This window comes from Candoia aspera, chromosome 1 (genome assembly GCF_035149785.1).
Source record: "Candoia aspera isolate rCanAsp1 chromosome 1, rCanAsp1.hap2, whole genome shotgun sequence".
Classification (NCBI taxonomy): domain Eukaryota; kingdom Metazoa; phylum Chordata; class Lepidosauria; order Squamata; family Boidae; genus Candoia; species Candoia aspera.
In genome coordinates this window covers 120,632,588-120,654,740 of record NC_086153.1, presented here as the reverse complement: position 1 = coordinate 120,654,740, position 22,153 = coordinate 120,632,588, and the positions used below count along the sequence as shown (strand labels likewise).

The following is a 22,153-nucleotide window of genomic DNA, read 5'->3' as shown; positions in this document are numbered from 1 at the left end:
TGGCTTGCCCTGAATTCGAATTGAGATCATTCTATCGTTTTTTGGGTTGTATCCAAGCACTGCTTTAGCCACTTTGCTATTAATTATGAAGGCTACTCCATTTCTTCTGTGGTCCTCTTGTCCGCAGTAGTAGATCTGGTGGTCATTTGATGTGAAGTGGCCCATTCCAGTCCATTTCAGTTCACTGACGCCCAGAATGTCTATCTTTAATCTTGACATCTCACCAATAACCACATCCAATTTGCCCTGGCTCATAGATCTTACATTCCAGGTTCCGATGGTGTGTTGATCCTTAGAACATCGGATTCGCCGTTCACCACCAGCACCGTCGGCCGCTAGCCGTCCTTTCGGCTTTGAGCTAGCTGCGTCATCACGTCTGGGGCTAGTTGAGCTCATCCTCTGTTCCTCCCCAGTAGCATTTTGACCATCTTCCGACCTGGGGGTCTCATCTTCCGATGGTATACCGACATATCTCTGGTTGTACTGATCCATTTAGTTTTCACGGCAAGAATACTGAGGTGGGTTGCCATTACCTTCCTCAGGGATCGCATTTAGTCTGACCTCTCTGTCATGACCTTCCCGTCTTGGGTGGCCCTTCACGGTTTAGCTCATGGCATCATTGAGGTGCTCAAGCTCCAGCACCACGACAAGGTAACGATCCTTTGCTGAAGGTTCTCTTTTTAACCTCTCTCAAGTGCATGAAGTGCTCATGTAGCCGATTAAAAAGGACAGAGATGACATCCGGAATTCTAGATCTTCCAGTGCTGGAGCACACAGCTCCAGTGGTTTGGTGTCCATCCTCCAGGAAATAAAGCCAGACTGCTCACTTGAGGGAATGATATTAAAGGCAAAACTGAAATACTTTGGCCACATCATGAGAAGACAGGACACCCTGGAGAAGATGCTGATGCTAGGGAGAGTGGAAGGCAAAAGGAAGAGGGGCCGACCAAGGGCAAGATGGATGGATGATATTCTAGAGGTGACGGACTCGTCCCTGGGGGAGCTGGGGGTGTTGACGACCGACAGGAAGCTCTGGCGTGGGCTGGTCCATGAAGTCACGAAGAGTCGGAAGCGACTAAACGAATAAACAACAACAAGTTTTAGTGGAACCCTAATAAGATAAACCCTTGAGAGTAGGACAGTAAAATGTAAATGACTGTGGTTCTGTCCTATTTGCTGCAGCAGTTCCTGAGTAGAAAAGAAGGAAGGGCTAGATCAGTAGGACACAAGACTTGTTCTGCATTGGGATTTATATTAAATAATAAGGAAGTGGCTATGCAAACTCAGTCTTTCCCTTGCTACTGGATAATCACACCCAGACCTCAGAGAACTGATGAGTACGAGACAGATTTCCAAAATGACTCTTTGTTTTAAGAATTAGGGATTTCCAGGTCAATTTTATTAATGTATGAAGAGTTTCCTTATGCCATGCTCCAGCACAATTACAATTCTGCACAGGCAATTATTTCAGTACAAAATTACATTCTTCTAAAACAGCAAAGAAAAGAACTAGTATCTTTGAGCTACTTTTTTAAAAAAATCCTCTGCAATGGCAAATCATGGAAGGGAAGGGAAGATATTGGAATGTGGCATACTTGCTTTCCGTTGCAAAAATACTTGAAACACTGTACTGAAACACAGTACAAAGGCTTCAAAAAAGCTTTCAGGTTTCACTGAAAATCAATAGTTACTGAGTAGGCCCTGTGAGATCTGGAAAAAAATCTACCCCTTGGACAATTTCATTTTGTAAGTCAAATGAGAACTGACCTTCCACCAATATTTCAAAGTTTTATAAAAGGAGTCCAGGAAGCAGTTTGATTTTTACCCAGCATTTTCCCGAAAAGATGTATAAATGTATTTATTTTGCTCTTATTCTGAAAAGAGGGCGAAGGTTATGATTTCTGAGTAATGGCCATCTCAAGAGGAAAGAAAAGGAATTGGGTTGTTTCAGTAGGTCTCAATAAACATGAACAAAGCCACAGACCTGGCACTTCCCCTTGCCCCCCACCCCCACCTTTCCTCCAGCCTGAATACAAAGAAGACATGACTGGGATCTGATCTTGTTCTACCCGTGCATTTGAAAGTTTTAAATAAACTGTCATCAATTGCTGAACAAACCAGCAGCAAATTGTATAATACTATTTCTTGGTTTAGCAAAGCCTTTAGCAAGCTTTCCTCAAGCTGGTGCCCTCCAGCTGGGTGAACTTCAATTCTCAACATTCTCAGCAGTCATAGAGCTGATGGGAGAATATTGAAGTCCAAATTTCTAGAGGGGACAACTTTGAGGATCCATGGTTCCTGAAATACATGCAACAGTAAGTCAAGCGTTTGGGGAAAAGAAAACTACATCCTGGTTAAGGCCTGTTGCCAGTTACATAGGAATGTGGGAGTGTGGAAGCCCAACATTTTGCTGTTTCACAGCAGTTTACCCATATTATACTAAACCCATTATGTACTAGTCTTGGACACAGCAGTGGCTTTTGCTATCTACCCAATTCTGTTTTGCCTACACTGCACAATGTCGTTGAAGGAAAGATTTCCTTCTGTAATTAAAAGAGAAAGAGGTTGCTTATTTAATATTACTGCTGTAACTAATTATATATCACCTATTAAAAAAACCTGCAGGAAAGTTACCCATCTTTTTCCTTCTTCTGTCTTCAGTTCAGCATACAACGACAGGAAAGATGGAAGCATTTCAAAAGGAAAAGGGAAAAACAAAATCAAACCATTAAACTGTGTGGGCATATATCTCTTGTTTATGCTACAATCTGCATCTTTTACACTAAAATGGTGAGGAGAAGAGGGGATGCCTGACTGCTATCATTACAGCTGTTTAATTCACACAACTTCCATTCTGGTAGCAAAAGGTGGTAACTTCTTTAAATTTGTCTTTTTTTCCAATCATTCCCTCTAGAGTCATCCTGTACACACCATTCTCCAGTGCTCTTCCAGAAAAGCTTCCTTTCTGCTAACAAAGGATATGTGTAAAAAGCAGGGATGTCTGGGGGAGTATTGCCAAGAAAATCAAGATTGTGTGATTATGGCTGTGATTGTGCAATGTGTGTTGCAAGTGCAATGCATGTGAAAAGTTGGGGCTTTGAATGTGCTGTCAGAGCCACCCTCTTGAATTTTCTTTGGACACCCCTGGTAAGAAGATACCAAAAGAAAGACCCCCTTTTTTCTTGGAAGCAATCAACATTGTTAGGACTCAGTTTCTAGCAATCAGGGGAAACATGTAACTTTAATAGGGCAGTTCTTAATTAATAAGTTCCTTATATTTATATATTAATTTAATTTGACCAGTACGTACATAGGCACATACAACATGATGTCTTTAATTCCCTTGTGGCTGTTATTTCTATTAGCAGTGTCCTGCAGAAGTTGAGTTGCTCTATGTTGAGTTAAAGTATAACCAGAATGTTGGTATAGATAAAACACTGAATATCAGAACTATCAGAAGTTCAGTGCCTATATGGCATTCCAGATAGGAAGGGAAAGCAGGGAAGCAGCTACACACGATTCTCCTCTCTCAGATTCTGCTTCAGGGCAAAGAATGCAAATCTCTAGTGTTTACTTACTTTGAAACTAGCTATTTGGTTTGGAATTAGTTTTGTTAATTTGTTTCTTTACTAGATAATTTAGCTTATGCTATTGATGCTTTGTTGAATTTCAGGGTTTCCTATGTTATCTTCCTGTTTTGAGTTTTTAAAATTCAAAATAAATTTACAGTGCCAACTTGTCTAGGCAAATGTTTTTGAGGGCTAATGGGTTTTGTTTTGTTCCCTAAAATGAATTATATCCTAATTCTGATCTTCATGGTACTGAGGTACTTTCATTAATATTTTCCTTGAGTATATTTACTTTTTCATTGCAAAACTTTCAAAATTTTGAAAAGAAAGGGAAAAAAAATCCAAGGAAACTTGTAATAAAAGTTCCCGGACTGCCCATATGAAACAGTGGAATAATAAAATGCGTATTTTAAAGGTTAGGGGACCTCTGTTAAATGGCTTTGCTAAATGGCACACTCCCTGAATGAACACAGTAGAAAGATCCTATCCACAGGGTGAGTCACCGCCAGATAAAACAGCACGATGTTAAATGATATTCCAAATCTAGCTAATTAACACAGCTTTGATTCCTCAAAACCTACGAATGGTGATCTCCTTGCCTGAGAGAAAGTTCCACTGAATTCAACAGGCTTCACTCTGAATAGTAAAGGGCTGTGTTTATTTCTTTATTAAAACAATTTATATAGCTGCCCATCTCACAACAAGCAACACAGGGTGGCGTACAACAGTCACAAACCCTATTTTTAATGTATAGATTGACTTTTTAAAGTCAATATATACATTAAAAATAGAAACCAAACTAAAACAAAAAATAAAAGGATGTTAAAAATAATGGAGCCTTGTTGTGTTGTAAAGGGCCTTACTGTGGAAGCAACCACTGAGAAATCTAAGAGAGCCTTAGTTGCTGACTTGGCTAGTTTTCCCTCCTATTCTGCATCATCTATAGTTGAACTCCTGGACTATTTCTCATGATAAGCTTTGCACCCTGGGATCTGTACCAGAGTAGAAAACACATGGCTAAAAAGACGGTCTTGAAAGCAGAACCATAGATTAAGGAGGAAAATCATTTGACTCATGTCCTGTGGCATATTAACATTACTACTCTGAAATGTAAAATAAGGTCGACATTTGAGGTCCTATTAATAAATACATGTTGGTTAGAGAGGAAGGGGACAGGGGGAACTACGCTCCCTCCCCCTCCCCCTTCAGCACAGTTGTCGTACTCTAATGAACCCGAAAATGGTCACACCATTTTAAATGTCAGCTGTGAGGAACTGGATTTCTGATCATTAGTGGAAAATGACCAGGGTTTTTCTTTGACAGCATCTTAAGCACCTCATCATTCCCACACTATAGAAATGTAATGAATACTAATGAGGACGTTCTTTGGGCATTTATTAAATTAGTCAAAGCTCTGAATAAGCATTACAATAATTAAAGACTTCACTGGCTCATGTCATTGTGACATTATTGCTGTGTAATATATCATATTGGGCTAATATTAACATTAATTCCATTATTTGTTATCGTTGCTTGGGATTTTGGTTTTATCTTATCCAGGATTTTAGGGTCATTGTCCTTTCCATTTCGTTTTTACCATGTCTTATTTGAGTTTGGACAAAATGCTAAGCAACAACACGCCAGAACAGGAAAAAGGAAAAGAAAAGAAGACAAAGAGCTTTGCTTTTGTCAAGTTTAAAAAGAAAACCATCATTTAAGAAAAAAGAAAATAAAATTGAAAATAAAATCATTCATTTAAAATCATTTTATGTCTCCTGAACGGAACGTTTGTGTGTGTGCGTGCATGTATGTGTGGAATTCAAAAGCATGCAAGTATAGACACCAGAAACATTGACAAACCACTTAGTTCACCCTCAGGGCCTGGGAAAGAAGGGTGAAATAGATACGAGGAACATCTCACCGAAGGTGATACCACTCAGAACCCTCAGTGGAATGCAAAAATCATCAGGGTGTCTAATAAGTTATGCCCACATCGCAGCCAACAAGCTGATATCAATATCTTGACTTACGATTTGGAAAAGGCAAGGAATCCGTGGCACTTGCCCAGCTACAGTAATTGCCATTTTTCTTCCAGACTTATTTTTAACCCTCTCAATTTTATGTAGAGTCGTATTGAACAAAGAGAAAAACCAAGAAATAACATTTATTGTTTATTTAGAAGAAAGGAATAATGTATCCTGAGTTGTGTTAGCACATTGCATGGACATCCTAGGAGGCAGCAGGCGGGCAGCAGCATTCTAGCTTGTAAGACAGTCTCTAATTCAGAGATCCTAATTCGCATAGAATATTGTGAGCATGCCTGGGAGAAAAGAGCTTTGGATGCAGTTGTGCTAAATGGATTAAAATGTGCTTAAATTTACCGGTACTATCCTTACTGTTAGCAAAGAATGTTGCATGTGGAAATTAAGGATGGTAACTTAGGTTATGCAAGCCTGAGAGTTATAGTTCTGCCCTAGGTACAAAACCAGCAGGAAGGAAGCAAGGGCAAACCGCTTCTAAAAATCTTGCCAAGAAAACTGCAGGAACTTGTCCAGGCAGTCACCAGGAGTCAAGGCTGACTTGAAGGCATACATGCATACACACACACACACAAACACACACACACACACAAATAAAAAACAACCCCCCAATAAACAACTAACCCCCGCCCCAAAACATCTTAGTCTATTATACTAAAAAACAATACATGAAAATACAGAGGTCATTACAGTACATATGGGCTTATCACGGCACATAGAAGATTGTACATTGGCATGGAAGAAAGGTAAATGGTAAACAGTATGAATTAACACTGACATGAATGAAAGGAAAATAGAAGAGGAATGTAAAGTCCAGATAATGGGAAGTAATTATCCTGCTATAGTCTGCCTTGATCCAGCCTCACTTGGAGTGTTGTGTTCAGTTCTGCACTTACCAGTTTAAAAAAAATAAAGTGGAGCAAGTCCAGAGAAGGACTACCAAGATGGTGAAAGGACTGGAAACCAAGTCCTATGAGGAATGGTTAAAAGACCTACAGTAGATACGTTTAGCTTGCAGACAAGAAGATTGAGAAGGGACATTACTGCTGTCTTCAGATATCTGAAGGACTGTTGTATTGAATGTATTCTTATTTGCTCCAGAGGGTAAGACTAGAACAATGGGGTGAAACTTCATGTAGATACAGATTAGACATTAGGAAGAATTTCTTGATGGTAAGAACTGCCAATCAGTGGATAGGTTACTGTGTGGAGTGGTTTCTTCCCCTTCACTGGAGGTTTTCAAACAGTGGCTGGATAGTCATTTAGTGATAGGATAGTGAATCCTGCATTGTGTAGGGGATTGGACTTCATGACATCTTAGGTCCCTTCCAACTCTATGATTCTATGATATCTGATGTCTCTGTGAAATCCTCTGTGAAATCAAGAGGAAGGGGGAGGTTATAATCAATCTGAATGAAGGTAGTATGATCTTGTGGAGTTGATGAATATGTACAGAGAGGTGACAGTATAGGTTTAATTATGAATGAAAGGATTAAATGAATGTCACAAAATATGAATTGTACTAGATGTACTGTATATGAAAGTAGGAACTGATAATATGGAGATAGTTACATGGTATGCTCCATTGAATGGTGATAATGGAAGAACTAGAGATGGGAAAAGTTGTATACCTTTCTGAATGAATGCAATTGGGAGAACCAAATATTCCATTAGAGACATGAATGAATAGATGGAAACAAGATGAGAAAGTATGAAAAAGTGGGCCCACTATGAACCCCAAAATGAAAAGAATTGTGATTGATGAATATTTGCTGAGAAAATGGTCTGTTTCCCTTGAATAAGCTACTGTCTACTGAAATGTAAGTAAGGGATAGGGATTAATCAAAATCATACTTTTTTCACTGTTTAGTGAGGTACACAAGAGTGATGAGAGGTTCCAAATGTGGGACAGACTGGTATTGGCAGTGTAAAGTGTGTGTAAATCTTGGGGAAAAAATGGAGGTGGAAAAAAAGGAAAGATGTGAAAGAGGCGAGAGTTCGAGAGAATGCCTGCAGAAAGACAGTGTAAGAGTCCTTTTTAGAAAAACGATTAGGACATACAGTAGATTGGTCTCCCAACAGAATGAACAGAATTTATTAAACTGTTTCTTTTGTGGATTGGTTGTTTGCTATTCAGAGTTATTTAGGTAAGATAGAGAAGAACCATGTTAGTCTTCAGTGGCAAAAAATCAAGAATCTGGTAGCACCTTTTTTGATTAACAACTGTTATTAAAAGGCATAAGCTTTCATGAGCTGCAGCTCACTTTATCAGATGAAATCTTATGCTTTTCAATAAAGGCATCAGATGAACAGTCATGACTTTTAACAAATTTGAGAAGTGCAATGTGGCTTTATACAGGGCAGCAAGTGTTCAGGCCAGATTTTTGCTCTTCAGCAGAGAACTGTATGGATGTGAGAAAGTTTACTGTTTGTTTGTTGATTCAAAGAAAGTCTATGATAAATGAATAGACTTGGATGTTTATAAGAGTGTATTTGTGCTACTTTGTTATATCAAGGTAAGAGTTGTATATGTCAGGAAAAACATAACATAAACTTATGTGGGAATGGGGTACTTAAGAAGTGTGTGTGGTAAACCAAGAAGAGACAAGGTCAAGAATGAATGGATGATGAAGGAATGTGGATTGGTCAAAAGGGAGTGACAAGGATGGAAGAAGTACATTGAAGTGGTTTGATTGTAGAGAAAGAAAGAAAAGGAACCAAATTGCAGAATGAATATATGAAGAGTGACTGGACTGAGAAAGAGTGGAAGATGGAGAAAGTTGCTGTTGGAGGAAATTAATGAAATCATGCAAAAAAAAAATGTAATGAGAAGTTTAAGAAGGAAAGGGCAATATGAATTGTGTGTATGGACATGGTAGAAGCAAAAATGTTTGGCAAGGATATAAAGGTATGGAGAGATCTAACGAATGAAATTGGTGTAATAGATTTAACTATATTTCATTTCATTTCATTTTTCAACCTCGTTTTACAGTATTATTACTATTGCTATTAATGGTTTGTTTACTACTTCCTACAGTACTTCTTATTCCTTTTCTTTGCTCTGCATAATGTTGCTTACTCTGAGAGGGAAAAGTGTGATGTGTGTGTGTGTGTGTGTGAGTGAAAAATCTCAAGATGATGTTTATAATTGTGTGGTTACTGCAAAAATTAACTACAGTAGGAAGGCCCTAGCTAAAACCCCATTTCTCCTATGTTGGCAAGAGCCAGATAAGATGTCAACCTCAGTAAGTCTATTTGAGACATATGAACATCAGTGACTGCCAATGAATGTTAGATGATAGCATCAGCCTGATGGCCTAGAAAAGTGTTGAGGAAAGGTCAGTTTAGGGAAAGTAGTTGTAGTAGTAATTATTCCAGGTCATTCTGCTCTGCTGCTCATTTCATTTCATACTTCCTCTGCACTAGTATCACACATTTTCCATTTAAATTGTACATTACTTAAAAGATAGGCCAGGAATACATTACTACCAGTTATTATCTAATATATATCTAGCCTGGCTTTTAAGTCATCTCACTTTTTTCCCAATCATAGCTGTTCACTCATTCAGAGAGAAATTAAGAATTATATTCATAGATAATTTTGGGACTGAGGAGGAACGTGGTCTTGCTAACTTGAGTTTCAAGATTAGTGACCTCAAACTACTTACTGTGTATTATCCTACAAATATTAATGGAAGCCAATGAAGAAAATATCATTAGTAATAATTTATATAACCAATTCTACAATGGTAAAGAAAAACATGCAGACTTGTAAGTTAAATTGTAGTTACATTATCGTTTGAAACAGCTTGTGATCCCAGAACCTTACCAATACCTTCAATAATCTCAAGTCATAAACTTATTTACAAATATTTTCAATTAAACTACTACTGCTACCAACAATAATATCATCAGAGGTTCCTCAAAGGCTTAAAAAGAAAGCCAGTTCAGCCAGCTCCTGATGACTTCTTCTAACAAAAGGAAGAGAGAAAGTGTAACACAGTAGGCAAGGGGCTGGACTTAGTTCAAGTCCTCATTTGATAACAGAATTCATTGGGGAACTTGGACCATTCACTTTTTCTCAGCCCACAGTACTTCCTATAGTTGTTACAGAGACAAAATGAGGGGAGATCCTCATGTACTTCACTTTTTGATCTCATAGAAAAGGCAGGATATAAATGCAATAAATAAATAATAACAACAGCCTTGTCACTTTAAAAGCAAATATTGACAATTGGTAGTACAGTTATTCTAACTACAATATAAATCATGCCGATGCTTACCTAAATCCTAAGACACGGATTTCTTTGAAACCTGCAAGTTTCTCAAATATCTTTTGCATCTATTGGAGAGAAAAGAAATAATGAAGTTGTCAGAGATTGCTGGAAAGCGTTTGGCCCAAGATCATTTCTATTCTATGTATCTCAACTCTGCAACACCTGAGAAAGGATGCTATCAGATACATGTAAAGCAAATTCATCCCTAGCGTGAAGCAAATTATGTGATAATAGTTACAACTTGTTCAGTCCATGCAACATCTCTATATCTACAAAGAAGTATTGCAAACACTTTTAAGTTCCCTTTACTAAATAAGCTGCCAAAATTAGGTGGAAAATACAATATGGAGGTGTTATCTGCAGAATCTGAAATGCGTTTACTCCACATGCCCTCCAAGAAAAGGCAGTTAAACAAAATCTTCCTTCCTCTCTGGAAAATATGTTGTTTTCTTTAAAATATCAAATAAATGAATGAATATTCTAGTTGACTTAACTGGGCCCTCAGAATTGCTGATCATCAGATATATGAACTATGCCTTCCAAAAGGATAATTAACATATAGATAACTAGTTGACAGGGTGGTTAACCATAGGCTGGATTTGGTGATACCTTTTTCCCATCTAGCTCTTGGGAAATAGCTTTTTCCCATATAACATTGAGGAGAACACCTACAGGTCCCAGTGCTCCGTTCACCTGCCAAGCCTCTGCTATCCTGCAAAGTCCTGTAAGGATAGAACGTCTTCAAATAGCCTGGGAGTACACAGTCCAACACACGTGGGTCAAAATGACAAGGTAGAGTAAATCCAGTTCTCAACTGTGCAATTTTAGAGCATCAAAAAGAAACTACCTTTGCATGAGCAGGGAGCAGTAGCAGAGCACAAGTATACTCACTCCCTTCACTAGCCCAGAGTTGGCTTCTGGGCCCGGTTCCAAATGCTAATGTTAATTTAGAGGTCCTTTCACAGTATTAGAAATATGTATCTTTTAAGGTATTCCACCTCATCCCTGAGATGATCACTGAATACAAGCAGGGCAAGTGGCTACCTAGTAGACCTTTTCCATAGTTTTCTAGCAGCTGTTATTGTTCCTTTGATGGGAGATCTTAATGTGAAATGGTTGCAATTCACTTTGTGCAACTCACTGATATTGCCCATTACTTAAAACAGGATAAAATATTCACATTACATGCTAATTATTTTATCAGGGTAAAGTACTCTGTATTTGTAGCTCAGATTAGCTCAGAGTAGCACTTTATGCATTAATGAGGTATCCACAATATTTGAATTGATGCATCTTTTATTCTTCAAACTGCTTTGCTCTTTTTCTGCAGCAGACTGATATTGTAATATTAAAATAATATAATAAAAGTTACCGTTCATATTGTTAATGAGTATCATTTAATTCAGGTATTACCAACTTTTGAAGTTTAGAAAATGCTAGGAGAGGCTTAGCCATAAAACAGGGACATCATCACTTACAAAGCATCAACTTCCAAGAATGCTACTCGCCACTCTCTAGAGCCCACACAATCAGCAGGGTGTACCTTGATTATTTTGGCTCCTTTTCTGGTCAGGGAGAACATTTCTAATCCAAGCACTGAACAACTAGAACAGACCACAATTTGTCTAAGAACATTTATGGAGCCCATTTATAGCCCAGAGACACTATGGGAAATGAACAAGACCTGATTCTTAAAATGTAGTAACTCTAGCAATTATCTTGCTAATATAAGCCCCTCCCCATGCTACAAATATGTGGCTAACTTCATATGTGAACAAGGACGAAGTGGGGTTAGGTAGCCCCACCTTGATATCACACGTGCGACACTGGCCTCCCCCGTAGGTGAATTATCCCATCCCTAAGTATAGTGTATGAGCAGACATCCATAAGAAGGCAATGTTAAGTGGAAATGAATCTAATGGTACAGTCTGTCTCTGCTTGTGTGGAGGTAGATCTGTATTCTAATGCATAAAGAAAATTCTATCACCATTTGCTTGTATGACAGTAAAATGAATTGCACCACTCCTTATTGAGCATTGCACGTGGTAACAGTCTGACAGTGACTAGAACATTTTAAGAGTCATTTTGAAGGATTAAACAGAGGGAAGAGTCTGAGTCACCAAAGTTTTCTTTCCTTATTCCTGTAAGATTTAAGCACACAACTTCAATCAATGGGATTTAAAAGTGCTTAACTGTGCATAGATTATACTTTTCCTTTCTTTCTTTTTTTGTAAAACTGAAATACCCATGCAGCATAATCCTAGAGATGTACTGAATTGCTTGAAATTTAAGGAGGACTATAGCCTAAAGTATAATTTCACATTTCTGTCATAATGGAGTACAGGTTGTCCTTGTTTAGTGACCACAATTGGGACAGGCAGCTCTGTTGTTAAGCAAAGTGGTTGCTAAGTGGGAAATCATGTGACCACAACTGCGCTTTCCTTTTCCCCACTTCCCCACACTTTGGAACACTCACCAGAGGCACTGGGATAGCCGTTTCAACATTGACAAGACTAATCAGTTTCATAACTTATGCTTTTGTTTGCCTTCTAACCACTCCCCCACCCTATGGAATGCTCACCCATATACTGGGATAATTAGCAAGAAGGGAATTAATGTTTGTATTTACATTCATTGGAGAGAAAGGGATTACAAGAAAGTAAGCAGGCACACAATGGGGAATACACATCGAAAACAATGCGGTGGCACCAGCAGCCGTGAGCATGCTAAGCTAACAGCCTGGTGTATTCTTCATTGTGTGCATGCTTACTCTGTTGTAATCCCTTCCTCTTCAATCTCTCTACTCAGCGAGTGGGGGGATAAAAAAATGGATCCGGCACAGGAGAGATTGCCTATAGAAATCACTTTCCCCTCCCTTCACAGAGTGGAGAGACTGGAGAGGAAGGGGTTACAAGAGAGTAAGCAAACACACAATGGAGAATACACTGGGTTGTTTGTGTAATACACTTGCAGCTCCCAGCCCCCAGTGCACTTGTGGCTGCTGGTGCCACCACATTCCTTTCGATGTGTATTCCCCATTGTGTGCCTGCTTACTCTCTTGTAATCCCTTTCTCTCCAATCTCTCCACTCTGCAGGGGGGAGAAAAGGAAAAACAATAGGTCAGGCACAGGACAATGCTTACTGACTATAATGGCAATCATGTGACTGAAGGATGCTGCGAAGGTCATAAATGCAGGCATTAGTTGTAAAGTTATTTTTTCGGCATCATTGTAACTTTGAACAGTTGCTGAATAAGGCAGTCAGTAAGCAAGGGCTCCCTGAAGATTTAACTATGGCCTAGCAAACCAGAGAGATGTTTTCTATGTATTCAATAACTGCAGTATGTATAAGATGGTCTCCTAAAAAAATCAAAGCAAACATACTTCATCCGACAAGGATAGGTTTTATTACTATTGAGGAGTGCTCTTACCTGGAGCTGATATTTTGCTGCTAGTTTCTGATACTGAGGAGAAGCTGGGTTATTCAGTTCTGGTGTATATTCCTGGTTGTTGAGAGTGACACTGAACTCCACTGTTTGCTCCACAGGCAGTTTGGAAATGATGTTTGGAACTTCTGTCTTTAGCTCCCAAGAGATCAAAAGAGGAAATCAATTTCCAACCCACTTCAGCAACCCCAGGATACACTATACTCTAATACAGAAGTCATCCTCTGAGCGCCTTAAGGCCTGATGCACACAATCAAAGGAGGTCTTAGCTGGAGGAACTCTTGGGTTTAGGAGGGAAGGAGGATGGAAGAAAAGGAGGGAAGGCAACAAAAGAAAAAAAGAAAGAAAGATGGCAGGGACTCTCCAAGAGCCCACTGTAAATTAAAAAAAAAAAGAGAGGAAATAAAACAGAGAACACTGAAAAAGGCATGGCTTGGTGGTCATATCTTAAGAAGAAGCTTTTCATACCACTTGTATTGTTGCAGCTTTCGTTACAACTACTTTGTGTATACCCTTCAGAAATTGCACCAAACTGCATCTTTTGTAATGATGTTGTATTGCACCAGCTTAAGAGAATAGTGATTAAAGTCCAGGATATCTAAAAGGCATTAGGATATAGATAGCTGCTTTGGGATTTTGGAGAGTACCTCTCAAAATGTACACAGTTCTACTACATATTCTAAAAATACAAGGGTCATGAATTTGTTTATTTATTTATGAAATTTATATACTGTACTGCCTCAACCCAATTGGCCTCTAGGAGGTTGCCTGTATATATAGTAAAATAAAATAATAATACAATAATAGAAAAATGGAAAACAATATATCCCCCCCTCCCAAAATAAAACTCTTATATCAATGGCTCCAGAATCAATCTCAGGGAAAAGTGATCTCTTAGATACTGATGTCTGGGATCTGGACTGCATATGCGTTTGGACAGACCGTTAAAATATAGGGGATCAAAGTAAGCTTCATGGCTGAGCCTGTAGGTACATTGCATACACAACTGACAGTGTTCCTGGTGTTATTCCCATCTATCTGTGTAAAAGCTCCTATGTATTCTCTTTCTACCCAAGTCTTCTTTATTTTTTTTTATTAGCTAGTGCAAAGGACATTTTTTCAACCACTGTTTAAAAGCAAAGCATATGGGAATGAACTCAAGGGCGTGTGATAATCAGGCCCTCTCTACCATTGGATCTGCTGCCTCACTCCAAACTGGGAAAGCCCAGGCAGCAGTTTTGCCTTCTACAGGTACTTGCTGTCACCTGGTGCTTTTGTTCCCCACTACTTTCTTGTTATAGCAGAAAGGCCAAAAGAAGGAAAATGCCTTCCCTGACTGCAACTGAAACATAAAAATCGCTCTCAGAGACTCAGAACAAGAAAGGCATCCAGCAAAATCCTCCCTCCCTATTTAACCTCAAGGGGATGGAAGTATTTCACTTGCTGGAGTTTGCAGAGATTATTCAAACATGGGTACATTTCTGATATCATGGGGATCTCTGGAGTTTGTATTGCTGAAGCTGCCAGCTAGAATTTTGCTCCAAACATTTGTTATCTGTTTGGAATACATCTCCAAAGGATTGGATAGGGAGAGCAATATAAAAGCAGAAATGCTAATCAAAGGAGTAGCTTCTGCTTTACAGGCAGCAAAAGGAGATAAGTAAGGCTTAGAAGGTAAGCAAATACTGTAAGGGAGGAGATGAAGCACTAAAACCAGTGAGGAAAGACTCTGGAAATGGTTAGTTGGTTCGTAGGACAATTGGATTTGGGATCTTGCATTTCTACTGTGTAGAAAAAAAGTGAGTTATAAAATAAGGATGAAAAACCTTGCTTTATTTGGACATGGATGCAGCCTCTTCAATGGCTGTTTCTGTTCCTCAAGCATAGGCAAGAAACACCATTCACCACTAGCTCAGAGGAGAGACTCTAATCAATATGTATACTCTAACTGAATGGAGCAGAGGGGAAAAAAGTATTGGTGATGAGCTAAAGCACCCTGTGAATTGCTGAGTTCGGAAAACTAGATGCAATTGCTTTAGTAGAGAGAATGCTAATAATTCCTCACCTTCGCTGACGTTTTGCTGTCATTGACAATCTCATTCATGAGGGGACCTGTGGAGATTATTGGGAAGCAGAAATAGAAAAGGGTTAAGGAAATCTACTGATGTGTTACTTTCTGTGCAATATTAAGGGAATATGAATGAGCAAAAATAATAAAAGTGAGTTGCTTCTTTTTGGAAAAAAAAGTTATAAACCAAAACATACATTCAGTTTTTGTGCTACATATAATTCTAGGACACGTATTTGTGAGTAAGCTGCAATCTTATGAAGATACTCAAGTCCCACTGAATTTAATGAGACGTCCCGGCATAAATGTACCTAAGATTAAATTCTGAGGGCTAAATTAAATGTGATCCCTTTCATACAATTGATTTTTTAAAGTTAAGTAATAGGTATGTTCAAGGAGAGAGCCAGTCTGGTGTAGTGGTTAAAGGCATCAGGCTAGAAACTGGGAGACTGTGAGTTCTAGTCCTGGCTTAGGCACAAAGCCAGCTGGGTGACCTTGGTCCAGTCCTTCTCTCTCGGCCCTAGGAAGGAGGCAATGGCAAACAACTTCTGAAAAACCTTGCCAAGAAAACTTCAGGGACTTGTCCAGGCAGTCTCCGAGAATTGGACATGATTGAACAGATAGAAAAAAAAATGTTCAAGGAATGTGTAAAACTCCTGACTTAGTAATGGAAAGTTCTACAGAACTCTGGAATATTCCGTTCCCCCTCTGAACCATAGAGGAAGATCAGCAGTTCCCGGAAGTAAAACCTTCAAACTGGATGTGATTTCAGGTGTTCTGGAGGTGGTTTCAGATGCAGTGCCATATCTGAGACATCTTGAATTACTTGGAGGTAACCTCAAAATCACGATACTTCACCTGAAATAGCATGGTCCAGAGGAGGAACAGAATATCCCAGCACTCTCTGCAACATTCCTGAGTCAGTGCATTTTGAATTTCATTAGGTTCCCCTTTTCCTGTCTGGATGTTGGGAAAAAAAATAAATAAGGAAAAGCAGTTTGACAAGGGAAACAATTACCCAGAGAGGTGGTGGGTTCCCTTTCATTGGATGTGTTTAAGAGAAGGCTAAATCTGCCTTGGATGCTTTAATTTGGATTTGTGTGCTGAGCAGGAAGTTGGATTCAGTGGCTCAAATGGCCTCTCCATGAGTCTATTCTCCATCTGCATTAGAAAAAAAAATCTGTGTTGTTCAATTAGATGTTTTTCTTCCAATCTCATGAAGATTGGGACAGCAGTGGAGCAAAAGTTAAAGCCCTCTGCCTGTCTTACCGAGATCCCAGACTAGTTCAGACCTGTCCTTTACTTTAAAAAAAATAAATGTTCATGCAGTTACTAACTGCATCAGTGGCATCATGACTTTCAATACATTTTATGTAGATATAGGGAAGATTTTTATTTAATCAGTGTATTCAGCCATGCACCTTTGTAGCAACTAATGAAAACACACCTCTGTTAAGGTGTTACTTAATTCTATGCAAATGTGATTGTATGTTGCCAATTTATTTTTTGATAGCTTCGCCCAGTTTTCTTGAAACTCATTTCATGGTGGAAGCATGATAAATATCACACAGTTAAAATGTTGCAATTTAAGTGTTAAAATGTGAAATATTCTCAAACCAGGTTTACAATGCAAAGGTATGCCATTACCATATTTCACTTGTGCTATTTACTGCATTTCCATATCCTGAACCATTCAAACAATGATGGGCTTGAACTACTTAATACATACACATACAGTATGCATACTTAGTTTTACCTGTAGCAACAGAAGGAGGTTCTTCAACTTTTTTGCCACTGGCTTTTTCTGAAGAAATGTCCTCTTTTCTGGAAAAAAAAAAGTAATAAGGAAAACTGTAAATTAGACCATGAAAAAGAGAGGAACAGGCCCTCATTTCTTATCAATTTAGACATTAAAACCACATCCTTTTCTAAAGGTATGCTTTTACATTTTACTGCTTTCACAAGAAGAGTTCTATTTAAATAACTTTTGTTTAAAACAATGGAATTTAAAACTGCTTAAACTGCTGTGAAATCATTCCTTTGAACTAATTGCTCAAGTTAGCCACTATATGTTTAACAATTAAAAGAAAAAAAATCATTGATTTCATCTTTAAAATATCTGTATTTTAGAACTCAGTGTGTTCATTGATAGGTCCCAAACATTCCTGCTTGGATTCAACAAGGGGAAAATATGCACAGAGAGGATATGGAGATATAAGAACAGTAAAATCAAATATGAGCTAATGTGACAACATGGGTTTAAACTGGATTACATCTGGAGATAAAGTGGGCTTTGAGAATGAATCTGAAAGATTGGAAAACTGAAAAGATGGTGTGATGTTTGAGTGCAAAGAAATGATTAAGGTATTAGGGGCACCATGGAGGATGACCTGCTCTGTCTCTCAGAGAGCAGGAAGTTTTAGCTGAACAGGATAGAGTTGAAGGAGGAAAAATTACAGGGATATACTATGATGGGAAACAAAATAGAAAGACAGGGCTAGGCAAGGCAGTAAAAACAGCAAAGAATAGTAAAGGTACCTTGGGTATATTCTCTTCCTTACTACAATTTGTGATTTATTTATTTACAGGACTTATGTGGCTGCCTATCTCATACAATGATTCTAGGCAGCTCACAACAATTCACCAACATACAGTAGCTAAAAACAGAGGTACTCTTCCCTTCCAGGTGCCAGGCCAAATAGTCTGCCAGCTCAACCCCCGTCCTACACCAGTGCTTTGGGGAAAAGCCAGGTCTTCATGACCCCTTGGAAGGCTAAAGGGGTAGGAATCCCTCAGATCTCAGGTGGGAGGCTATTCCAAAAGGCTGGGGTGGCCACCAAGGAGGTATGCCTCCAAGGTCCCATCAGGTGACAACATTTAAGGGAGGGGACCTGGAGCACGCCCACCCTGTCTAACGTAGTAGGATGGGCAGATACACTCAGGGAGAGGTGGTCCCAAAAATAACCTGGCCCTGTGCCAGATAGGGCTTTAAAGGTAATAACCAGCACCTTGAGTTGCACCTGGAAAGTAACTGGAAGCCAGTGCAGCTCATGCAGCAGTGGTGCTACTCCGGTGAACCATGGGGCACCCAAAACTGTGCATGCCGCTGCATTCTGAATCAGTTGCAGCTTCTGGATGGTCTTCAAGGGCAGCCCCATGTTGCAATAATCCAAACAATCCTTAGATGACTAAGGCATGAGTGACTGTGAGCAAGACCTCCTCGTCCACGAATGGGTGCAAATGGCACACAAGATAGATTTCTGCAAAGGCCCCCTCTGGCCATGGCTGCTACCTGCTCTTCTATCAGGAGTTGCATGTCCAGGAAGATCCCAAATTCACACCACATATGTCTGGGGGAGTGTTACCTCATCCAGAGTCAGATATGTCAACTCTCCTGACCTTGGGGGCCAAAGACCCACAACCACTCTGTCTTGCTAGGGTTGACTTGCAGACGGTTTCTCCCCATCCAGGTCCTTACAGCCTCCAGGCACTGAGCCAGTGCCTGAACAGCATGACTTGCCTGGCATGGGGTAGAGATGTATAACTGGGTATAACCAGCATACTGATGATACCAAACCCCATGCCACTGGATGCCCTCTCCCAGTGGCTTCATATAGATATTAAATAGGAGGGGAAAGAGCCCTGAGCTCTGAGGTACCCCACATAACAGGGGCCTAGGATTGGACCTCCCCTTCCCCACCAGCACTGACTGGTACTGGCCATGGAGAAAGGAGGAGAACCACAGCAAAACAGTGCCCCCACTCCCAAGCCCCAGAGCCAGTCCAGCAAGACACCACAGTTGATGGTATCAAAAGTGGCTAAGAGATCCAGAAGGAACAGGACAGTCACCTCACCCATCCAGAGTCCTCCAAAGGTCATCCACAAGTGTATGGTCTTGGGACCATAGCCCAGCCTGAATTCTGATTGAAAAGGGTCCAGATAATTTGCACTTGCTGTGAATTATTCCAAATTAGCAATTCACAGATCTGGTTCCATTTCTTAAAATCAGAGCAGGATTGAGAGTGAGGTGAGAAAAATAAAGAAGAAAAGAGAGACAGAAGAAGCTTGTAGAAAGACGCACAGAAAAAGAATGGCTCTGCTAGTTTTTGGCTCTGCTGAATGTGATTCTTGAAAAGTATGATCTGCTCATGTGACTAAATTTAGCACAAAGTGTGTCCAATTTATTAAAAACAGGGGAAAAATCCAAATTAAAAATAAAGGTAAAGGACTACAACAAAATAAAATTATTTCTGAAGTCGAAAACAAATTGTCAAGGGTTGTTGCAGAATTTTGAAGGAACTTTTACACAGTTACCATTTTCATCCCCAAACCCTCATAAACTGTCCACAGCACCCAGCAGTTGTCTTTCTTACTGGAACCAAGAAGAGGATTCCCTAAAACATTTAAATGTAGGCACACATTGTATTTTCTATAATTGAGCTCTCCAATATGCTCATGGTGCTCCTGATAAATTAAGCCTGCCAAGAAAACACTGTTTTGCATAAATCCTCAGGGTAATTCTCATCAGATGAGCAGCAAGTATTCATGAAAGATGCATTTATCATTACCTATCAGTAAGGAAAATTAAGCTCAGACAGGGCCACTTTAGTATCAACACTGAATAAGGAGAACTTTCCCCAAAGAAGAAACTATATACCTAAATTATTTAGGCACCAGCGATTTGTTTCTATTAATCATGTCCTAATCTGTAGAGTCAGCTCATTTCCATTCCCTAATTAGTACTACCAGGCACAGGTTTAGAGTAACATAGTATTTTCTTTTTATACAAAGCAGTGATGTGTAGAGTGGCACTAGATGGGATGAAGGCCAACAAATCTACAATGGAAGCAGCTTATTTGAGGATGGAATAAAGAGGCTCTGAACTCTGTGCATGTCAGGGTGGTGGAGATGATGGGGAGAACCAGCATGGTTCCAGCAGCATCTGTTGGCTCTTTGGGGCGTGTGCTATGTCAGGACACACATAGAAAAGGGTGGGGCTTGTGCTGCGAGCTACTTACACCACTTTGCCTCCCCTGTGATGCCTTTTTTGGTGCATTAGCACAAGGGAGGAAGGAGATAGGATATCATCAGCAGCAAACTATTACTATATTAATAACAACAGAATATAAAATCTGCAGTCAACCTTATTCCTCATTATGTGAGGTAGGGAAACAAGCCTACCACAAGATGTTATTCCTATTCAGTATGTAAAAGGACCCAACTTGATTATTTCAAACATAGCAAGAATGAGTAACTTTCTTACAGAGATAATACTGACATTATATTGTGATTAGCATAGCACTCTTTATCCTGACTAACACATTAACTTCTTTTTCTAATTCTTCTTATCTTTACACAAAGTAATGCTCTGGGAGAGGGTGGGATGAGTGATCTTCAGGGGTGGGAATTCAGTGGAGATAAAAAAAAAAGTAATGTTCTGGTTCATTAAAAACTATCAAGGAAAGAATAATTTTAAAAGCACAGGTCACCTTTACCTCTGCAACCAATTCAAGTGTCAGGGATTTACTTTCATACCTTATATATCCAAATGACTGTGATGAGAGATGGTGGAAGAGCAAAAATATAGAGTGGGTTCCTCATTATGATCTTCCTTTTTGTCAGATTATCACCTGGCTAAATCCTTAACTCCAACAAAGTACGGTGGATTTGTGTACTTTTTTTGCCTTTCCACACATAATCACCTGCCAAATCTTTTCTACAGGAACAAAGCATTTGCTTATATGCTGTATCCTCCTGCTAACTTGTTTAATTAAATGATAATGTAAGCATTCTTATTCTGGGTACAGTATCACAAGAATAAACGCTTTTACTCCAAAATACTGGGACACCTGATCCAGATTATAAAAATCAGATGACTACAAGGTGACAGGCAAAACAACACTAAAACATCTAACTCTTTGCTACCATACAATGAACCTTGGGATTTTTGCAGCCCACATCTAGCAGACCCATAACATACCAACTTCCACCCTCTCCGTACAGAGTGGAGTAAGTGGAATATGAATGCCCTAACTACATAATACACTGCCGACATAAGTAAACCACTTTGTTAAAAAATGCACAAGTGCAAATATCTGATACATAGATTGCCTCAGAGCGGATATTGTAATTGGACACCTTGAAAATGTAGACAAAACCAGAATGTAGTTATATATATCACTTAGTATGTCATCTTTAAGTAAATCATGGGTCAAAAATGAATATGCAGTCAGAAGTTGATAACTGAAAGAAACTACGGCCTTGAGTTCACATTGTTCAGTTATTTTACATGATTATTTAGAAAGTGAAACCATTTTAGATTATGAAAACAATTCAGTTTCCACTAGTAAATTACTCAATAGTTCTGTGGTGAGGAGCCAGTGCTTTCAGAAGATGGCAGCACTGGGTATCCAGACATACCCAATCCAGATACGTTCATCTCAGACATCAGGAGGAGTCTGATGGCACCTTTTCTGACAGTTAAATGGTACATACTTTCATGAGATGCAGCTCACTTCATCAGACACCTGGAATGGCTAGACCAGTGTTTCTCAACCTCAGCAACTTTAAGAGGTGTGGACTTCAACTCCCAGAATTCCCCAGACAGCCATGCTGGCATCTGAAAGTTGCCAAAGTTGAGAAATACTGGGCTAGACTGCTGTAGGATTTAAACTGGAGTGAGGTGGGGAGGGAAAGGAAGGATGACAGATGCAGGTACAGGTTACATTTGAGTCAGATTACAAGTACCTTATCAA

General features: G+C 39.4%; 2 protein-coding genes across 2 annotated transcripts in view; both read right to left on the bottom strand.

Moving 5' to 3' along the window:
* The window catches only part of LOC134503995 (cytochrome c oxidase subunit 7A2, mitochondrial), a 410,163-nt gene extending 398,502 nt beyond the window's left edge, over positions 1 to 11,661 (bottom strand). The window contains exon 1 of the mRNA XM_063312992.1: positions 11,658 to 11,661. The gene's annotated coding sequence lies outside the window, so the exon portion shown is untranslated. The remainder of the gene's footprint in view (positions 1 to 11,657) is intronic.
* The window catches only part of IMPG1 (interphotoreceptor matrix proteoglycan 1), a 74,209-nt gene that overhangs the window by 25,556 nt on the left and 26,500 nt on the right, over positions 1 to 22,153 (bottom strand). Inside the window, 5 exon segments of the mRNA XM_063297683.1 lie at positions 2,635 to 2,655; positions 9,892 to 9,950; positions 13,316 to 13,468; positions 15,396 to 15,442; positions 17,155 to 17,222. Of these exon segments, the coding sequence (XP_063153753.1) occupies positions 2,635 to 2,655; positions 9,892 to 9,950; positions 13,316 to 13,468; positions 15,396 to 15,442; positions 17,155 to 17,222 (348 nt within the window).